The sequence below is a fragment of the Nothobranchius furzeri genome, chromosome 1 (genome assembly GCF_043380555.1).
Source record: "Nothobranchius furzeri strain GRZ-AD chromosome 1, NfurGRZ-RIMD1, whole genome shotgun sequence".
NCBI lineage: Eukaryota > Metazoa > Chordata > Actinopteri > Cyprinodontiformes > Nothobranchiidae > Nothobranchius > Nothobranchius furzeri.
In genome coordinates, this window is record NC_091741.1 from 45889376 (window position 1) to 45909571 (window position 20196).

Genomic DNA, 20196 nt, shown 5'->3' on the forward strand with positions numbered 1-20196 from the left:
GCTGATAAATGCTGAAGAGGAAACATTAGCTCCAGAACAGACCCTTCCTTCAATGAATGATCCAACAGGTCTCACAAGGCCGGGGTCAAGTTCTGTTCAGAACCAGGGTCCCTGTTACAAATAGCTCTAACCTCTAGCTTCAGTGCTCTGTCATTGTCCCAGCCATTGTGGGCCCTCACGCTCTAGACATTCTTCTCCAACCATCTGGTTTTCTTTTTCCACAGTTCAGCACAGCATTTATCCCACTGGATCCCTGACTGTGGGACAGGCAGCGCTCCAGCTGGAAGTCAGCAGGACCAGGCTGCCTGTTTCCAAACCAATGCCCACATGCATGCTGGCCATAGGGTGAGGTGCAGCAGTTCATCCATCACAATCATTGCTCTGCTCCCTCAGTTTGGCTTCCCAGCAGAGGCAGCGGGGGTTGGTGAGGCAAAATCAATCAGTATTTTAAATTCAGCATAAGAATGTGGTAGTGTGAGGCCTGCAGCAGGATGCATGCACATGTCAGGCATTTCAGTATTTAATTTAAATTGATCACGAGGCAGAAAAGTGCCCGTGGCTTTTTGTAATTTACAGGATTGTACTGATTTGGTCCAAAAGGTCTGAAGTGAGCATAAAGAAGTCAGAAGAAATGTTTCTAGATTACAAATAAAAAATTAGCGAGACATTATTAGAATACAGTCAGACTTTGTTCAGATGTAAACACAATTACTGAATGCTACATACCGGCAAACTTGTGGGAGAATCTTTAAACACCACAGATGATGCAAATGTGTTCATAAAAATGCACAAGGAGAAACAAAGAGCTGCAAAATAACTTCACTTACTTCAGATTCAGGCTACAGTTAATCCAAACACTTCAGAGGGACTGGCCTGTTTGACAGAAAGACAAATGAGAAATAAGATGTTACACACAGACAAATTTCTGAAGTTAAATAAACTAATTTATTACATTTAAACTGGCTGTTCATGAATAAAATGCCTCAAATCATGAACAAAAATTGCAATAATTTACAGATTTTTTCCTATAAAACCAAATATGTCCAAGCCAACTGGAGGTTTTCTAGTTTTAATTATGCAGTCCACATTTTATTTGCCTACTGGGAGGATAAGATAAACTGTTGCCATGGCAACCGTCCACAGATAGCCCATTCTTTCTCTTGCCAGAATAAAACCACATGGACAATGTGAACCTCCAACAGCGTCCACGTTTTTTTCCCCTTTTCCTCACCGGAGAGGAAAGCCAGTGCGCATGCGCACAGCAGCTGAAAAGCACATGCGTCTCCCCTCTCCGCCAGCAGTCTCTCCTGTTCCACAGCAGGGAGATGCGATGCGCACACCAGGGACGAAGCAGCACAGAAATGCGCACAGCTCTGCGTCTGTTCTGGTGATAGCTTCACCTCCGCCGCAGCAGCCCGGACCGAGATGGGTTAGAGGAGACACCATGGCAAAGTTTGACACACTTCATCTGACGCGCAGAGAGCCGTGCAGCAGCCGAGCACAGATCTGAGAGAGAAACGGGGGAGGAGGACCTGTTCCGTTTTCTTTACCGGTTCCTCTCCCAGCTTGAGAGATGATCACGGAGCTGGTGTGCACCGCCGTGGCTGTGGGTCTCTATCTGAACACGCTGGACGCAGACTTCTGCTACGATGACAGGTCGGTCTCAACATCTCACCATGTCCGTGCTGCTCTCGCTCAGAAACGACCCTGCCCTTCTCTCACATGTGCTTTTGTTAGGCGAGAGTAGCACATCAGAGCTCATTTGTCTGCTCCACATTAATTAACGTTTGATCCTATAATAGTCGTTATTAGATATGCAAATGAGCGAGAAATACAAATGATAATAATTGTGTCCGGAAAATAGAACGTTTTACTCTCCTTATTCACATGAAGTGATGCTCTTGTGGTGACCATGCCTGTTCTAACAATGCCTCTCACTTCAGTCAAGAGTGGATTTGAAATAGTTGCATAAAATCAACATTTGGTGATTAGATTAGATCACATAAATCACTTAAACGGAGCATGGCTAAAATAATGGAATTAATAACTTTATCAGCTCAAATGTGTTACTGCATGCAAAATCACCAGTGTGTTTATTGTAAAACAGATGGTGATTGGATCGGCCAAATATTGAGCTTAAACAGTACCCAGTCTGAATGAACTCTTTGGAAATGACTTATTCTACCATCTATAGCAGTTCTTAAATGTTGAAGGTGTTTCTTTCAGAATCACAACTGTAAATGTGTAAATAAACAGAAATACATATTAGTTCAGTTTCAGCAGATGAGAAGTTAGAACTGAGAATTTTCAGCCTTCAAAACCAGACTATTAAAATCCTGGGCAACATTTATAGCCTTTAAAAAATCCACTAATCTGCCGTTAATGTTTATTTTTATTTTTTTCATATTTTGAACTCATTTCTTTCAGAGATTATAATTTTTGCCTTCTATATATATTTCAATTTACACTATTTGGGGAGATAATCAGATTAACTTCTTAATGGAAGTAAAGCGTAGGAGCCACGTTAAAATAATTTTAAAAAGTGCAAAATCCAACTGATTTCAGTGATGAAGTCCGATGTCTCACATCCAAAGCTGATTTTGGTTCCAAAGAGCATTTGAACAGGTATGTCGAATACGGGGCAAGAGCAGCTTAGCTCAAGCTGCATCTGCCATGGTTTTTGGAAGGAAATGGACCCACATGCTTGTGAAACAACTGGATCAATAAAAAGCATTTGACAGGAATAAATGAGGAATTCAGGAATGAGCCAGGGTCGAGAAAAAGGACTGGATTACTGGGAGGGATTTAAATGAGTGGAGTTGGAATTTAGATACAGCAGAACTACGAACCAGAGACATTTCTTACAGGAGTGGAGGAAGGTGGTGAGGACCCAGAGCTGCAGGCAGGTGGATATCTGAGGGAGAGCAGGTACTGTGATTACTAGGGTGCGAGTATGTTGGTAGTCAAGGAATTATGGTGAGGATGAAGAGGATATTATGGTATTTCATTGGACGGTGGACAGGAGACACACGGGAAGAGGAGGTGAGGATGTAGATGGATGGAGTTGCAGGAGCCGGGAGGTATAGATGTGCCTTTGTTAAAACAGGCCACGTCATTAGAAACTTTTAAAGGAAGACTGAAAACACATCTGTTCTCGCTGGCTTTTGGACTTTGAAGTTGGGGGAAGTAGGCCGGATATGGACTGTGAACTGGCACTCAGGTTTTTGTACTGTATTTTAAAATGGATTTCTTATTGTATTTTCATAGGATTTATTACGGTATTTTACAGGGATTTCTTTGTGTATTTTAATGGATTTATTAATATATTTTAATGGTCTTATCTCTGTCCTTTTGTGTTGCATTTTATTGGTGTACAGCGCTTTGTTTGTCCATTTTGGCCATGTGAAAGCGCTCTATAAATAAAGTTGATTTGATTTGTTTAGGTAGCAGGGTTGAGTAGATTAGCTGAAGCAAAGTCATAGCAACCATAACAGGAACAGGTTATCCACTTAGGCAAACAATCTGGCAATGAGAGACTGGTTCCTGGCTCATTTTAGTCCTCCCATCTAACGACTAGATGAGCTGCAGGTGAGTGTGGCGTCTGGGTGGAGCTGGCTCCAGCATCTCTGCATGCCCTCCAACGAGCCTACAGATGAAAAAAGAAAAAAAAAAACCCACAAACTCCAGGACCCTGACAGATACTGATTTCTCTTGGGGTGAAACTACAGATCTCTGTGGTTTAGCAGTACGAGCTGACCATCTCTACTTTCTTTTTTTCTCAGTTAGCAGAAGTCCTCTGGTTAGCACCCCAGACACCCTTTAAAGGTCAAAATTTCCTGACTTTACTCTTGGGCAGTGAGGTCGATGGTTTGCTAATGTGAAGAGGAGGAGAGTAGAGACGACTGTATGCTGTCCTTAGCAAGTCTTCACCCAGAGATCGTTCATCCATCCACGTCATCTACACAACGCTGTGAGGTTATCAAAACGCTGCTTGGTGACAGATTACCTGGGGCACTCCTCGGCCCAATTTTGTCAGCGCCTGCGCAAATTCTCCTCGGTGGAAGTTCCGCCAACGCTAAGTATCTATCATAGTCACCATAGCGATCTACTCTCTGGGGGACAGACACTGGTGTTTTGGTTCAGCACCCCCCAGATGGAGGAAGCTGAATACCAATGAAAGGCCTGGCCCTGGTCGTCCATCAAACAGTGTCCTCTCTCGGGATCCAGCCTTGTGCGCTCCTCGTCTCCTCCCTCTGGGATTGAAGAGAGTTACGAGTGAAAGGTTAACACAAGAGACAGATTGAAATGGAAGAGGGTCCAGCTGATCATCCTGCTTGGGAGTTGTCGGAGATGACTGACTGAACCAACTTGTTTTTCTAGATTTTTCCTCTTGCGGTTAGTCAGAAACGATCGTATCTGACCTTTCGCTGCCATAATCAAATCCCCTTTACATGTCACATGCGTCCTAGACGAGACGGCGGAGCAGATAAATCTTTATCCAGGCGGTCAGAGTTGTGGGGATGTTCTGGCTGGTCTCTGCTTATTCAATCATGTCAAGTGTTTTTCCTGGGCACGGCTGTGGGTTTGGCCATGTGCTCCCCTGGCCAGCTGTAATCCAAATGAAAAGCCCCTGCGTGTGAAATGACTGTGTTTTACGGGAGCTGGGAGAGGACTGGGGCCAAGCCATTTTTGATCTGAGAAATAAAAAAAGGACGTCTGCTGGTTTATGGCATAGCTTTGGTTTTGCCACATGTTTAGGGAGACTGGATTTCTTGGGTCTCTAATCAGAATTAACCTGCTATTCAAACACCAGTGCAGTTGTTTAATAGTTTGTTTGAGAGTTGTGATGTACTGGGAAAGCTGTGACTCTTAAACCGTCTTGTTAAAGTATTTGACAGGTCAACAGACGCGGTTGTCTTTTTGCCTTTGGCTAGCTCACTTGGCCGATGAATGGGCACCGCAATTTAAGAGACAAAGAGAAGCTAAAAAGACATAAAGGAGCCTATTCTGTAAATGAAATGCATCCTGTAAGTGGCTTTCAGCATTCACAACTGTGCCTCCAGAAACATCTGTGACCCCCTCTAACATCACAGTCATGGTTCAACTTAGAAACGCATTATGGCTCCCCAGGGGTTTCAGCGAAATAGCTCCCCTCTTTGTCTCAGGCGAGCAAAACAAGCTTCGGAGGAGTTTGATGAGGACTGTCGTAAGAAGTATTAAAACATTTAAATCTGCACCACACAAATAACAGTGATAGTTGACTTAAGGGGAAAATGAAAACGGAGAATCTCTGGGCAGCAGCTGCTGCCTTTCCAGCTCAGTGTTTGCGGTTGACCAGTAAATGCATCAAGATGTAATTGTTTCAGAGAAGTGCTCTTTCATCACAGTTCAAACCACCGGGCTTTGACTTCGAGTGCTAATGGATTGCCTTTATGCATGCTAATTGTGCACACATTGCCTAGCACCCTGGAATGTTCACAAAAGGAAAGACCACTGCTGTGTGTTCTAGCAAAAACAGAGAAAGCCAGGAAGAGCTTGCTCTGATTGCCTTCTTTATTCCCCGTCCCTTCAGCAGACCCACAAACAAATCTATGTGCAGCACAGTGTTGCCAGATGTACGATAATTATCATATTTGTACCATAATTTTGGGCTCTGTACGATGTACGATCAATAGTTTCAAAAATCCTCAAATGTACGATAATTTCACATTGCATCTAGTAACACGGCTTTGTGGCTTTTTAGCCGAGCACAACATTGCAATGAGAAGCACAGACCACTTAGTACAGGTGATTAAAGGCATTCTGCTGCAACATACAGTGAATCAGATGAGGAGATCGAGGTCAGCAACTAGGTGAGTAGGCTGCTTTGTCATTTATTGGGTCAGTTTTTCCACTGCTGTGATGTTTTGTCACGTGCTTTTAACCTATGTAGAAATGAAATGAATAGGACTGCGCAAATGTGCATATTGTGTCATTGCGTGGAGGTCGGTGTGGTGCCGACACACTCTGCACGTTTATAAGCATTATATTACTGGTTTTAAAGATGTTTATTTAAACAGGGCAATATAAAACACCTTCTTTGTTATATTATATTGGAGTGAGAAGTCGTTTATAGAACGTTATTATTAAATTTATAATGTACGATAATTTGTACTGGAAAACGATAATTTAAGCCTCTCTGCGATATTGTGGGATTTTGGATCTGGCAACACTGGTGCAGCAACTTCCTGAATTGATGCTCATTTGAGAGGAGCATCGAGGAATGCCCGTGTGTTTGTAGCTGCATGTTCTGAGAAAATCAGAGTTTTGGATATTTGCCTCTAGTCTGTGTTCATAGTTAGACGACTCTACAGCTGCAGGACTGCAGCTCCAGTGACTGCAACTGTAATAACTGTAATACACAGCTTGTAATATTATTAATGTTCCAACAAAAGGACAGATTCCTCCTCTAAACCAGGTTTTCTTATAACAACTAAGTTCTATCCTCATCTCTACTGGGCTGATGCTCACAAGGCTCATTGTGATCAGTTTCACTCCGATGTGGTAAATGCTGCCAGGATTTCTGCCTGTGGAGGAACAGTTATCTAAAACATGTGCCGCAGTTGTGTTGAGGGTGTTTGGATTGCATTATTGTGTGATCAGAACAGACACATATTGAGGGAAGAAGTAGTTTCATGAAAGTTCTTAGCTAAAAAAAAGTGTGTGCTCGGTAAAATTTAGGCGAGAACAGCAGGGGACTGTCAGCATGTAGGGTTTTAGACTGAGCAGTCTGGTCTGGACGACCAATGAGAAAACTGTTTATCGGTTGTAAGTTGAGATTCTTTTGAAGAGGGTTGGATCAGATTAGTGTGAAGAAAAGATTGTCTTTGAGGAGAAAGATGCAAACCTCATGAAAATGTGGCTTGGTGGAGCAAAACCTTTTCTGGTTATGTGCCAATAGAGCTCCAGGAGTTGACGTCACTTCTCCCGGCATGCAACAGTTCAAATCGAACGGCGCCATCTTGGCAGGCAGAAGCCCGCAGCTAGGCTATTTGTTATTGTCAGAAAACTCAATCAGATGGGAAATATGGTAGATTCCTGTTGTGCCCCAGGATGCCAGAACAGACACGGACGAGATAAGGGAAGAGCCTTCTACAGGGTTCCTCAAGATCCAGAACGCCGCAAACGTTGGATCATCGCAATGAAACGTGCTAGCCTCCAGGCTAAAATGAAGCTGTGGGATCCTGAGAGTAAAGGTTTTCGCTTATGCAGCGACCACTTCATAGCAGGTACTTAAACCAACGTTTCCTCAACTGTGTGTGGTGTTTATTTTAAATGCTTTTGTTATGATTCTTAGTGGGCTTCCTAAACTTATTTTGGCGTGGCTTTTTCTGTCTTATTACTCATAGCAACAAGTAAACATCACGTAAAACGTTGCCTCGTGATTTCTGCGTGCTGCCGTTTACGTGTTTTATGATCACAGCAATTAACCGGCTAAGCTGTATTTAATTTTTAAGCAATGGTTGATCAATTGTCAGATCACACATAAAAAGCACACACCGTTTCACACAGACATAACCTTGCTGTTGCTAATGGTAACAAAAATCTCCACTTACCCTCCCGGTGACAACAGCGCTGTCCTTTGCAGGAAGAATCCAGATGACAACAAACTCTGATTAAGTCCATTTGTATCCCTCCAGGCTTTTATATGCTCTTAGCGATGCTCCGGAGTAGGACGAGGGAAAATTAACAAGGAAATTATAAATGTCAGGGTATCTTAAATCCGGTAAGAGGTCCGCTCTGACAGCTTCTGGCATTTTAAAAAGTATCCCAGGAGCACGGTAAGGGTCGGAGATGTTTAGTCTATTTCATTTCTGACTATATAAAATGATTTCTTCGGTTTTAAAGTGTGAAGTAAACTCCGACGGAGTAAAATCCAAGTCGATCCCATTCATTTTGTTTACCTTTGTTGCCTGCCAAAATGGCGTCTACTCTCTGAGAGTCACGTGACGTCCAGAGCTCTATAGACGTGTTTTCTGGGCTATTTTCAGGAACTAATCAAGTACCTGAACAGGTACTTGTGAAGGCCAGGCGGAGTAGCTGAGTGGAACATTTAGTTAACTCATTAGCAGACATCATCTAAAACAACCAGCATTAGTAAATAGAGTTGTTGGGGATGCAGAATGGAAGCACAAGCACCGATCGCGCTGCGGAACTCCCAACATCGGAAAATGCAGCACAAATCCCCCCAAATGACGTATTTCACTGGGCTTTGTTGTCTCATAGAACACAGTAAAAATGGTGCCTCATTTGGTCATTGAAAAAAAAAAACTTTGAATGCTATTAATGTTACTGTGGACCCTTTTTGGCACTGATCAGTGACATCACTCACTGCAGAAGAGGCCGCGATATGCTGATATCTGTCCTGAAAGGGCTGAATTTGTATTTACACACAATAACTGGGAGGACTGGGCTGTAGTTTCTCCCGCTCAGATCCCCCTGCCCAACCCAGAATTTACCCTGAAGTTCCGACAATGCAAACACGCCTCATACGTACTACCACTGTATTTAGGAATTATCAACATGATGTTTTTACGTCCTAGTATAGGAAAGTATTGCTATTCATCTCTTGTCATATCTCCCAATAAAATATAACATAGATTTGGGTGGGAGGCAAAAACATCAGTGAAAATATATGACGAGAACAAAGATTAGCAGCAAACTAAACTGTAGGGTTCTGAGTGCACGTTGAATGGATGGATTTGGATTTCTTAAATGTGTGTTTTAGGAAAAGATATTGGACCAATACCACAGAATGAAAGAGGAAACAGTTAAATACGGGCTTGGAGTTGCTTGTTCTTAATAATTAAGCAGCAAAGACGAGTCTGTTAGTGTCCATTTAAATGAGAACTGGTTTAGTTAAACCACCAAACTCTTTTAAATATGATTGTCTTCCCTTTTCTGCTTTGCTGTTATCATTCTTGATGCACAGATGCAACAAATGTCTGAATCTAGCCACTGCTGGTTTTGCAAACTGCTATTCAATATATTGAACTGGACTATTCTTGACTCATGAAGTGCTCCTTTTTAGTAAAAGAGTTGCTGTTACACTGGAAGAGGGCCTTGCTATGGTGTAAAAAAGTCTAGACTCCAACATGTGTTGTTTTCATATCATCTTAGTATGATTTGTCTCCTTCATGGTCCAAGAGGGTCCTGCCAATGCAACACTTGGGTTATGCTGTGATACGGTAATCCCTACATCTTCCTGTTGCTGGTAGAGAGTGGTAAAGGTGCAGGAGAGTAAAGACAAAGTAGAAGAAGTATTAAGATCATTGCAGCACTGTGATTGTCTTCACATTGACGAACTCTTCTGCTTGTACAGGAAAGCTCATCTTGTCCTCTCTCCAACCCCTTCCACCAGCTCCTCTGATGGAAACTTAAAGCATGTCCTCTCCAGCCTAGAGATTTAATGTCTCCATAGTTCCCTGGGTCTGCCCAGGGGTCTCTTTCCCAACAGGAAGATGCACACAACACCTCCCTCAGGAGGCATCAGTGGCACCTTGTTTAATTGAGTTTTTCCAAAATGTGTCTGGGTCTAGTCAAGTTTTGGTTGGGATGGGTTTAAAGAGTCACTAGCATCAAGGTACAATGTGATTTTGTGATAATATTTAAAGTTTTTATTTCCCTTTTCAAGCATTCCAGAAATGTGTTTTGAAGAAGATGAGGGAAGTTGAATCCATCGGTGGACTACCACTCTTGCTTCTCGTCTCACTTTGGAGACACTGACTTTGAGTTCATTTATTTTTAGGTTGTCTCTCATTTTCTCCATTTGAGGTTGGTTGAGGTTGCAGCTAACCCTTGGCTGGCCTCTGTGCTTCGCAGGCCGCAGTCACCCCAACCAGCTGCCAAAACACAACCCCCAGACCTCAATCCCATCACCCTCCCTGTATACATGACTTGTGCGTATTCCTAAACAGTAGTATCCGCAGACAACAAGACTTACAAACCTACCAGTTCTCCCTAGCATTCACATTCCAAAGGCATAGATTGATCATGCAGATTTAGGAGGATGAAACCCCCAAAACCACAGATGAAGTATTGTAAACAATCACAGCATTTTATTCTGGCCTGCTGTACCCTTGTTGGTCATGTTCTTACTTAACTGAGACCCTTTATTGTGTCCAGGAGCATGGGGTTGAATTTCTACCACAGTGCACTAAATGTGGCATAGAAAGCAAAATGCTTTTTGTGGCATTGGATTACACTTTGAAGCTGGCATCCATTTCTGTTTTTAAACAACAAAGTGGAATCTAAAACAGCTTATAGCACTTGAGGCGTAACATAAAACTCAACCCAAGCTGAGGATTACTCAAATCGTCAGATCCAACTTTTGTAATCAGTAGCTTTTGAAGATCAGTTTTCAATGGCTAGTTGTTTTTAAGCTGAGGACAGCTGTCAGAACAGAAACTCAAACATGTCATGCTTGCAGAAAGTACTTATGTTTCATTACGCAGCATCAGTTGTGACTTTCAAAAGTGAGTTCTGACGCTGAGCAGCCAGTTTCTTCAGACTGGAGGGATTGGTTTCTGGATATGGAAGTGTTTTCCATGTGTGCTGCTGACCACTGACAGCTTTTCCCTGGTGAAGATGTCCGTGGTTAATGGTGTGAATGATCAGGTTCATAGATTAGTTTCCATCTTCAGGCTTGTGGTCCGTATGATATGTGAGCTTAGTATGAAGTTATTTTTTTTTTTTTATTAGGTGAGATTGCAAGGGGGCATCTTACATGAGTGATGCATGTGTGAGTGTTTGTGACGAGATGAATGCTGAGTCTTGAACGCTGCGCTGATTATGTGCTTCATATGGAACTTGTTAAATTAACCCCATTGATGTATAAAAAGAAAGCTCCAATGATGTTTATACGGAGGGGAATATTGATCTCGTGCATATTCTGCATATTATACCACAATTTGTTTTATAAGTATACCTACTAGGGGTTGTATGAACTAGTCGACTTCACGGCTCTGTAGTGACTTTTTATGCCTGTCATCGACTAGTCGCTGTCACGTGATAATGACTGACAAGATGCAGTCCTCCAGCAGGTGATGAGCCCCTGCGTCGGGAGGCGGAGGCAACGCGCTGTGCCAGAGCGTCGGTACTGACACCGGCGGTAAAACGGACATTTAACCAAACTGTGACCTTTTCTCTCTTGCAATTTTACCTTCCCCTCACCCCCATCCTAATCTTAACCAGTTTCCGCATGCAAAGCTCTGATCGTTGACACGCTCCAGACATCTGCATCCTGAGCACCGCCAAATCAGGTGTCACCACCTCAAAAACAAATTAAACATGCGATCGTTCATGTCGGCTCATTTCCTTTCATGTTTTCTGTCTGTTATTTGTGCCTGATGCGTTTCGCTGCTGCTGAGCGAGGCTCTTCACCTGTTTTGTTCTCCGGTGATGCACCCCCAAGATTCCACTATCTACGCTCCGCTCCAGGAAACGAATTCCGCAGCAAAAACAGTCCTGTTGTAGTCGGCCGGCGAGCAGCGGCACTCCGCCGTTTTTGCGGTCGGTAGATCTTTTAGAACTGCAGTTCAAAGGTAACTCATAAGGTGAACATATATGAACCCAGGTAGCAGTTTTTCTTTAGGATTGAGAGGAGATGCAGGAAGATAATAAACAGACAGGACAGAAAAATAGTCAAATAAAAACAAGTTTGTTTTTGTACCTGCTGGTTGCAACAAACAGACACCATTGAAGGTAAGCAGAAGTGAGGAACAGAAAATGAAATAATTATTTTAATGTTAAGAGCAGCAGGAACTCCGAGAGGCTGCAGGGGGAGGGGGAGAGGACTGAAGTAGGATGCAGAAACTACCGTTGTTAAAAGAGATGTGTTAACTTAGAAAATGTGGACGCAATTTTAATTGTCAAAAACTCCAGCGAACCTAACAACGAACGGTTCTATTTTCTATGCGCGACGCCTCTGAAACGGGTCAAGTTCGACATTTTTGGGGAAGGAAAGACAGGAAATCGGACGCGGAAATGGAGAGAATCTATCGAGATTTTCAGAATAAAGAAACGTACTGCCTTCCGGTTGCTTTACTTTAAAAAAAGTTACTAACTGTGCGGCCCCGTGAGAAGTTATCACCTAGCTAGCGGTCTCCTTTGTTTTTCAGGTCCGTATTGGCGATTATAAAACGGACAGAACATAAAACACAAACATTTTGGAGCCATGTGGTAGTTTTCTCCTGCTTGTTGTTGTGTTTACTGACGAAGTCACTCGTGTGACTTCGTGCTCTGTCGGTGACAGCTGCTCCCCTGCTGCTTCGCGTCTCGTGGGAAGGGCCAAGCAGCAGCTTACGCGAGCAAGACGTGCTGCTGCAGTAACGTGCTGCTGACAGCTCCCGTGGAAACCCGGTGTAAGTCTCAGGGCGACGCTATATTAGATGCCATGTTTCCTTCTACGGGAGCCCGTGAGGACAATATGCATTTACTGATTTGTAACAAACAGTTACAAAACTTTTGTCATTCTTAAATGTTGTTGTTTTACACGTTTACCTCTTCACTTGGCGCCAGTGGTGAAAGGGAATCTGATTTGCTCGTTATTTTGCTAAAGTTTGCACTCCCCAGGGCTCTTTGACCCTAATGGGCATCTGTTGGTAAGGTCTTACTCCAACACAAAAAGACTGCTTGCTTGCAATGATTTAGGTACTGGCCCTTTGCACGTGACATCACGCCACTCATGTGACCGCCCCCTTCGCCATGATGGACGGCTAAAAGGCAGTTTACACCCGTTGAAACTCCAGTGAAGCTAGTCAGAAGAAGCCAGTTTGTAGCCTTTCGTCAGTCAAGCTGACTAGCAGGCTAGTGTAAAGCGAGACAATTATTAACAATATTAAAGCTCCGATGTATGATTACGTGTGATAAAATTACATTATTTATTTATATGAGCATCGGCATTCAGAGATCTTCTCATTCCAGTGTGAGAGCAGCAGCTGAACCCGGTAACACCAGCAGCAACAGAAGCCGGTAGGGATCTGGACTTTTTAAAAATCAGCTTTGGTGTAAAGTGAAACGCTGTTTATAACATAAAGTTATAAATCCAGAGGGGTGAATTTAGGCAAAGTCAGCAACATGTTTACATCGGTGAACAGCTGCAGAGAGAACGTAAGCTAACGTTGGTAAGCTAGTTAACATACCGCTCTCTATAAGCCCCGGCTAGATGCGCTACTTCTTCTGATAACTGAACTGGGCATGAACTAGTTGGAGGAGTTTTGTTTTTGTTTTGATCAAAAAAACAATTTCAGGCTCTACTTTTCCCGTTGTTTAGTACTCATGTCGCTCACTGTTTACATGCTTTTGCCGTCCACCATGGTGGGCCCACGTGATTAGGTGACGTTGGTGCAAAGGGTCAATCTACTGCCCCCTGTCCCCAGGAAAAATACACACTGTCACTTTAACCTAAAGTTATCAATATTAAATTAACTCTGATGTAGACAGACACCATTGTCAAAAAGTTAGTTTTTATCCACACAGATCAAATATTCTCCTTTGACTTGAGTTTTCCAGCCCTCCTTACCTCACAATAAATCATTGCAGAAAAAAAACAACCTTTCTTTACGGAATGTCCAGCAAGCAAACCAGTGAACAGCCTGCAAATTCACTGGAAAGGCATCAAGGGGGATACTGTGGGAAACCACAATGTGAATTTTGTAATTTATTTTAAACTATAAATGGCACTCCACTTGACACATTTTCAGCATTTCTAACTGCTTTCTTCGAGTGGCAAGAGCTCTGCATTCTCCACCATTTTACCAATGGCAGCGCAGAGCTGACCCAGGTCAGGTCACAGATTCATCAACAAGCTAAAGTGAGTTTCAACTTACCACCAACTCACCAACAGAGTGAACATGTTACACAATATGCAAACTTCAAGTAGAAAGCTCTCGGGCAAAATTCAAATCAGGCTTTCTAAGATATGGCAACCTAACACTAACCACTACAACACACTCATCCAGAAGAATAAAGCTCATCATTATCATATCAACTGATAAAAAAAACCCACCTACAGTAAAGCAGTTTGGAACAAATAAAGACTGAGGCAAATATTTTAGGCTGAAGAATGACGTTTTTGCCAAGTGCCTCACGCTTTAAGCTGGGCTGTGAGAAATTCCTGCAGAAATAAATGTTTTCAAACAGACCTGTTATTCAATGAGGTAAAAATCTTATTACAATTCAGGCTGTACTGAAGCTCCCCTTCATCTCAGTGTGGGATTATAATTTTAAGTGCCAAACCTCTCACAAAACTTTCAGAGATTCATTAATTTGGCAACTTTGGCTCTGAAGGGTAGCTAAGCACCACACAAACGCTGGGCTACATCTTGTAAAATATAAAATATGCACAAAAAATTCTGGGTCGGAGCAGGACCAACTGCAGAGTATCTGGCATTTGTGCTGGGGGCAAAATCATTTAGTGATTTTCACTTCATAAAAACCTGAGAGGGGGAGAGCTGGTGTGAAGCGTGAAGACTCTGGGGGGTCACATGACAGCCCTACTACCTTTACTCAAAGGTACAGTTGTAGTGTTTGGTCCTGGGATGAAGTGAAGCGGTTAATCTTGAGGCTTTGCCATCTGTCTACATTTTGTTCTCAGTTGCCAGATTTGCAAATGTTTAGCAGTAATACAACACGTTATTACCGTCCACTTGATGTAGTCTGAAGATACGGATAACCTTTCTCTGTTTCCTGCTTCTCACTGATCAGTGACTGAAACTGGAAAAGCGGCCAAGATAACACAGATAGAGGAAGTGTGAAGGCCTCGGGTCAGTGGTGCTGTTTAGTTGTTCTCTCATTGTGGTACAACAGATGGCTATTAGGAAAAGTGACAACAAAAGGTGGATTAGGAGGTGTGGTGGAGTGATAGTTGTTGGTAGTTTGAAATAATAGGCCCTTTATTTTCCTTGTGGTTAAAATTTTTGCTTATTTAAAAGTAGCTTTGCAGAAAAATGCACAATGTTGACTATTAAAAAAGAGATTTTTAATTTTAACAAGCTTTTTTATTCCTCATGTGCAAGTATTATTGACTTTTTATCTGGTGCATTTGAGAATCTCAATTGTTGATGTTTTTCTTTTGATCAGAACATAGCCGGCTTTTTATGGTGGTCTTTCGCTATAAATGGTTGCCCCCATCTAAAATAAATTCACTATAAAAATATTCAATAATTATTTTTCAAGAGCATTAAAGAAGAAGTCAAAGAATCTACGCTATTATACTTTTCGATAGCACTTTACAGTAAGAGTCCCTTTCTTAACGTTACTGAGTGCATTATTAAGCGTTAATAAACCATTACATAAAGTGTTAACTGCTTTTATGCATTACATGGCATTACAAAACATATTATTTAATGCAATTTCAAGCAGTTAACTAATGTCTATTACTGAACCTAAGGGTCCAAAATTCATTCAGTAATGATCAATTATGGATAAGTAACACTTAAGTAATGCTAATGTATCTATTAAGCATTAAGAAAGTGTTTATAAATAGATAAATGTTTACTTTATAATAAGGGTCAAGAAACCTTAGTACTGCATTAACTAAGGTTCAGTAATAGACAGTAGTTAATAATAATAATAATTCATTAAATAATATGTTTAGTATGCTATGTATTGCATAAAAGCAGTTGTTAACAGTTTTTATTGGTTTATTAATGCTTAATAATGCACTAAGAAACATTAATAAAGGGACCCGTATTGTAAAGTGTTATTTCTATCTCTGGTGTGTAGAAGAGTCAGTTTAGAGGTGACCTCTGAATGTTTCTGTGCCAGCTGATCCACAACACTGTGCATTTCATCAAGATTGTGATTTACTCAGATCCCCTCCAAGGTTGACTCATTTCCGTGAAACAGCATCCCATCAGTCCATTACAGAGGTGGCTGACATTGCCAATTTAACCATATCAGCAGAGGAGACACTCAGTCATGTAGTTTCAGACAAAGAAAATGTCTACGAAGTCAAATCTATCCAAAAGATTTCTCTATCAAACTTTACAGTTTAATGTTTCTGCTTCTGAGAGGTGCTTGATCAACACAGCCAATACAAATGCCTACAGAAGTTATCTGTCAAGCTATAATGACATCTCACTAATGCTGCAGATTGGTCACAAATGGACCATTAAAGCACTGAAGTGTCATCTGAAGGGAGCTGTTACTTCCCTCAGCTCGCTAGGAGTGATGTGTTGGAGGGAGTAAAAGATGTTGTGTGTAGTTTTAATAATAACAAAGTAAATGTGTCGCCAACAAAGGATTTTATTAAACATAAAGAGCCTACAAAAGGGAAAAAAGGATTAACAGAAAGCGCCTGGCCAAAAGGGCTGGGAGGAGGAAAAGTATATAACTAAAATATTCAATATATATATAAACCAAACAAGAGGCGTCCTGATAAGCAGAGATGCTCGGGGGAAATCCAAAAGGAGGAGTCAAAGGCCAGTCTAAAGTCAAAGTACCATAAATCCTAACGAACACGAGTTTAAATCTCTAAGTCACTGAAGTACCACGAAGCTGACACTAGGGATGGGTACCAAATTCGATACTTTTTAAGGTACCGACCGAACTCCATAGTACCGACCGAGCATCGAATCACGTCATTTCAAACGGTGCCTCGTTTCGGTACCCGTCCATCATAAAGAGAACTTGCCAAGACAGCTGCGCATGCGCAAGAGCGTTATGTCGTTGCTCGCTGCGAACCAGTTGTAAACAGAGCAGCATGGTAGAAAGAATGCAGGCTAAAGCTTGCGTCCACTTCACTAAATGTGATGGGTAACTGGGTGATGATGAAACCAGTGACAACGATCGAAGTGAGACATCCTCATCTTAATCTGCTCCGGTAGGTAAATATAATTAGCTTGATATGTTAGCTTCCGTTTTGCTAATGGTGCGTTCGCTTTCTCCTCGGAATTCCGAATTCCCGACTAGAACAACACGAACGCGCTCTAAAGTTTGGCTTCACTTTACTAAATGTGACGGGTGAAGACGAAACCAGTGACAATGATCTAAGTGTGAGGCATAATCGTTTTAATCTGCTCCAGCAGCTAAATAAACTGTTTAAGATAACGTTAGCTTGGTATGTTAGCTTCCATTGCTACCATTATTATCAGCTAGTTCACAGTAAAGATGTTTGCTTCAGTTTAATTATCAGCTTATAAAACTACAAGGACGATGTTAAAATACAAACAGTTATTTATCGTGATATATCAAATATTGTTATATATTGAGACAAATATATATTTAATTATAAAAGAGAATTAAAATAATAAACACTCAAAAGTATCGAAAATTGGTACCGTTAAGTACCGGTATCCATTCGTAGGTACCGGGAATTAGTACCGGATTGATTCAAATGTCAAAGGTACCCATCCCTAGCTGACACACACACAAGCACACGAGGAGAAGAGCGCAGTATGAACACTTCCGTGCCCACACTTCCCTGCACCTTCTCCCTGACTGAGGGAGGAGAGCAGCCTTTAACGGCTGCTCCCTGATTAGGAGCAATTACAAACACCTGTTATACCGGGAGACAGGCGAGGTAAAGCCACTGAGGCCATCTTGTGGCTGAAAAGGGGCACTGTACGTAACAGGAGACCACTCCTTGGCAGAGATTTGTGCTCTGGTTAGCCGTCTAGCTTGATAATGAAAAGTGAAATGGAAAAATAAATGTTGACAGTTTGAGAAATACAGCTATTTGCCTTCTTGTCAGAACATCGATTACGTGTGAGATTCCAACAAAGGCTTTGCAAGAAATATAAACCTAAAACCTTTCACTAGCTGACATGGATTAGTGTGCAGACAGGGTCCAGATGGCAGTGTGTTGACTATGAAAATAAGAACATTCAAACATTTCAGTTCTTTTCGTTCCACAAGTAGATTAATTCCAAGTTTTCATATATGCAGATGATAGAATTTTCTATAGTTAGATTTTTTTGGGAGCTCGTCAATGTACTCCTAAACTACTTTGGTCTACTTTGACTCTGTCCAAAGTCAAAGGTCAAATAGATGGGGTTTGGTCCAGTGTTAAGGTTCCATTAAGGCGAATGGTTTTGTTGTTCTGACCATGTCTAACAGATCACAGATCAGAATTTGAATAGATCCCAGATAATTAGCACAGGTTCTTTGAAAAGAAGACAGATTTAGTTTGAGTTGGCCCCTCAGGAGCCCCTCTTTAGATACTGCATCTCCCTGGCTAATGCTGGAATGTGACAACTGGTCACGGCAGAAGAAAGGAAGGTCTATTTCGGATTAGATACAGTTCCTTATGCTCTGTTAGCGTGGCTTACTTAGCCGTTTCAAATGCTGCATATTAATCAGAGCCATGAAACCTGTCAAAACAGAAAACCTCCCAGATTGTGACACTGCAGGCTAAGTCGCAGCTAGTTTGCATGCATAACAGATTCATTGAATTCTCTAAATAGCTGCATAGTTTAAAATATGTGTTCAAATTACACAAAGTTGTGTTTTTGAATCAAACCTGTCATGAAGGTGGCCTGAAAAGTCTTCTGGGGAGCCTGTCACTTATGCTTTGTGTCCACCTGGTGCCCAGCTTGTGCAGATGTAAAATGATAAAATAAGTGCATGCAAATGAAAACAGCTGCAAATTGCCACCCCTTTCTGAGCCAGGACACTCAGTGACCCACGAACACATTCAGATACTCCGTTTCCATGGTGTTGGAGGGCCTGATTTTAATTCTCCTGTGTGTGGGTTTTGGGGGCTGGAACACATTAATAGGTCACTGTGCCAGCACTTGCTGCCATTTGAAACAAGGCCAGTGCATTTTGAATGTCGAAAGATGTTAGCATTAATTAAAACGGTAAGAAGGGAGGAAATGGTTGACAGTCTAGTAAGAATTACATCTAGAGAACTCCAAACTGCTTCCTTATACTATTATTCAAAGAGCTGTTGCACGTTTGTGGAAAAATACTGTACTATTTTTCTCTATGTAATAAAATGTGTAATTTAAAATGCATTGTTGTCTTTTTGTTTGAATAAAAATGGCCACCATGTAGCTACTCTTTGTAAATTAAGATAGCATATAGCAGAGGGTTTAGAGTGCACATGTAAACAGAAATAGAGTGTTCTGCATAAATTCCATTACAGGACACACGTTTTTATCAGCGCTCGGCTAGCATTTTCAAAAATATCCCCAACCCATTGACCAGCCATGATTTATTTATATATTTATTGTTTCTCTCTACATGTTTAATCAATCAAGTGTCACATTTATCACCGTGTCTGCAGGCGACTCGCGGAGGCCACCATAATTACCCGTCTACAGTCAGACATAATTAACTGTCAGGGCTTTGCTAGATGGCAAATTGAGAACGAATTGGCTTCTTGTTTGTTTTGTTTCTTTTTTTTTAAAATGCTGTAAGGTATTCTGGCTGGATCTAACAGGAAGGATGGATTTTGAACATTACGTTGTCCACCCCTGTAGGCTGGATGGGGAAGCAGCAGTAACCATTAGCTTTATTAGCGATTGATTACTAGGCTGAAGATACATCAAAGTCTCTGATTGACAAAAATCAGTCAGGAAATGCTGCGGCAGGCCAGGCAGTGTGTGGGTTGTCTTGTTTTTTTAGCTGAGACTGCAGTGTCAGGATTGCTGTTAGATCACCTTGAATTTTGTGCAAACAATTAAAGCAAAGCAGTCGCTCATTTAAATGGACATAAAGGCTCTGCAAACAGCCTGCTAGAATCGATCCAGGGGCACACTCTATCACTTTGGGATTTCTTATCCAGTGGAAAAGGCGGAATGTCATTTTCTTTTCTTTCTTTTTTTGTCAACTTTGATTGAATCTGAAAGAAAGTACGCATATTTAGTAAATGGTCCCTCCTGTCTGGCTACTAAGTAGGAAGGTAGTTGCAGCGACTGCATTTAAAACAACAGAACCAGTGAGCCCTATAGTTAGTGGTTACTATGGTAACCCACAGTAACCTGCTCATGATAAATATGTGATGCTGCTCATGCACAAAGTCTCAGTTTATGATAAAGTTAATTGCTGCAGCTATAAATTTGATGATTTTTTTCCACTAGTTAATGCAAAAACAGATCATCTGTATGACAATAATACTTCCATAACTATAGTTTTCATGCTATAAAAAATATCCTTTAATTTTTGTTCTCGTGTGTGAATCCAAATCAGCCAAAACCTTCGCTGGCAAGA

General features: G+C 41.7%; 1 protein-coding gene across 1 annotated transcript in view; it reads left to right on the forward strand.

Annotated features, from left to right (window-relative positions):
- The first annotated feature begins 1243 nt into the window (after nucleotides 1-1243).
- tmtc2a (transmembrane O-mannosyltransferase targeting cadherins 2a) overlaps nucleotides 1244-20196 on the forward strand; it is a 67030-nt gene continuing 48077 nt past the window's right edge. Inside the window, exon 1 of the mRNA XM_015959499.3 lies at nucleotides 1244-1656. Within this exon, the coding sequence (XP_015814985.1) occupies nucleotides 1574-1656 (83 nt within the window). The 5' untranslated portion in view covers nucleotides 1244-1573. The remainder of the gene's footprint in view (nucleotides 1657-20196) is intronic.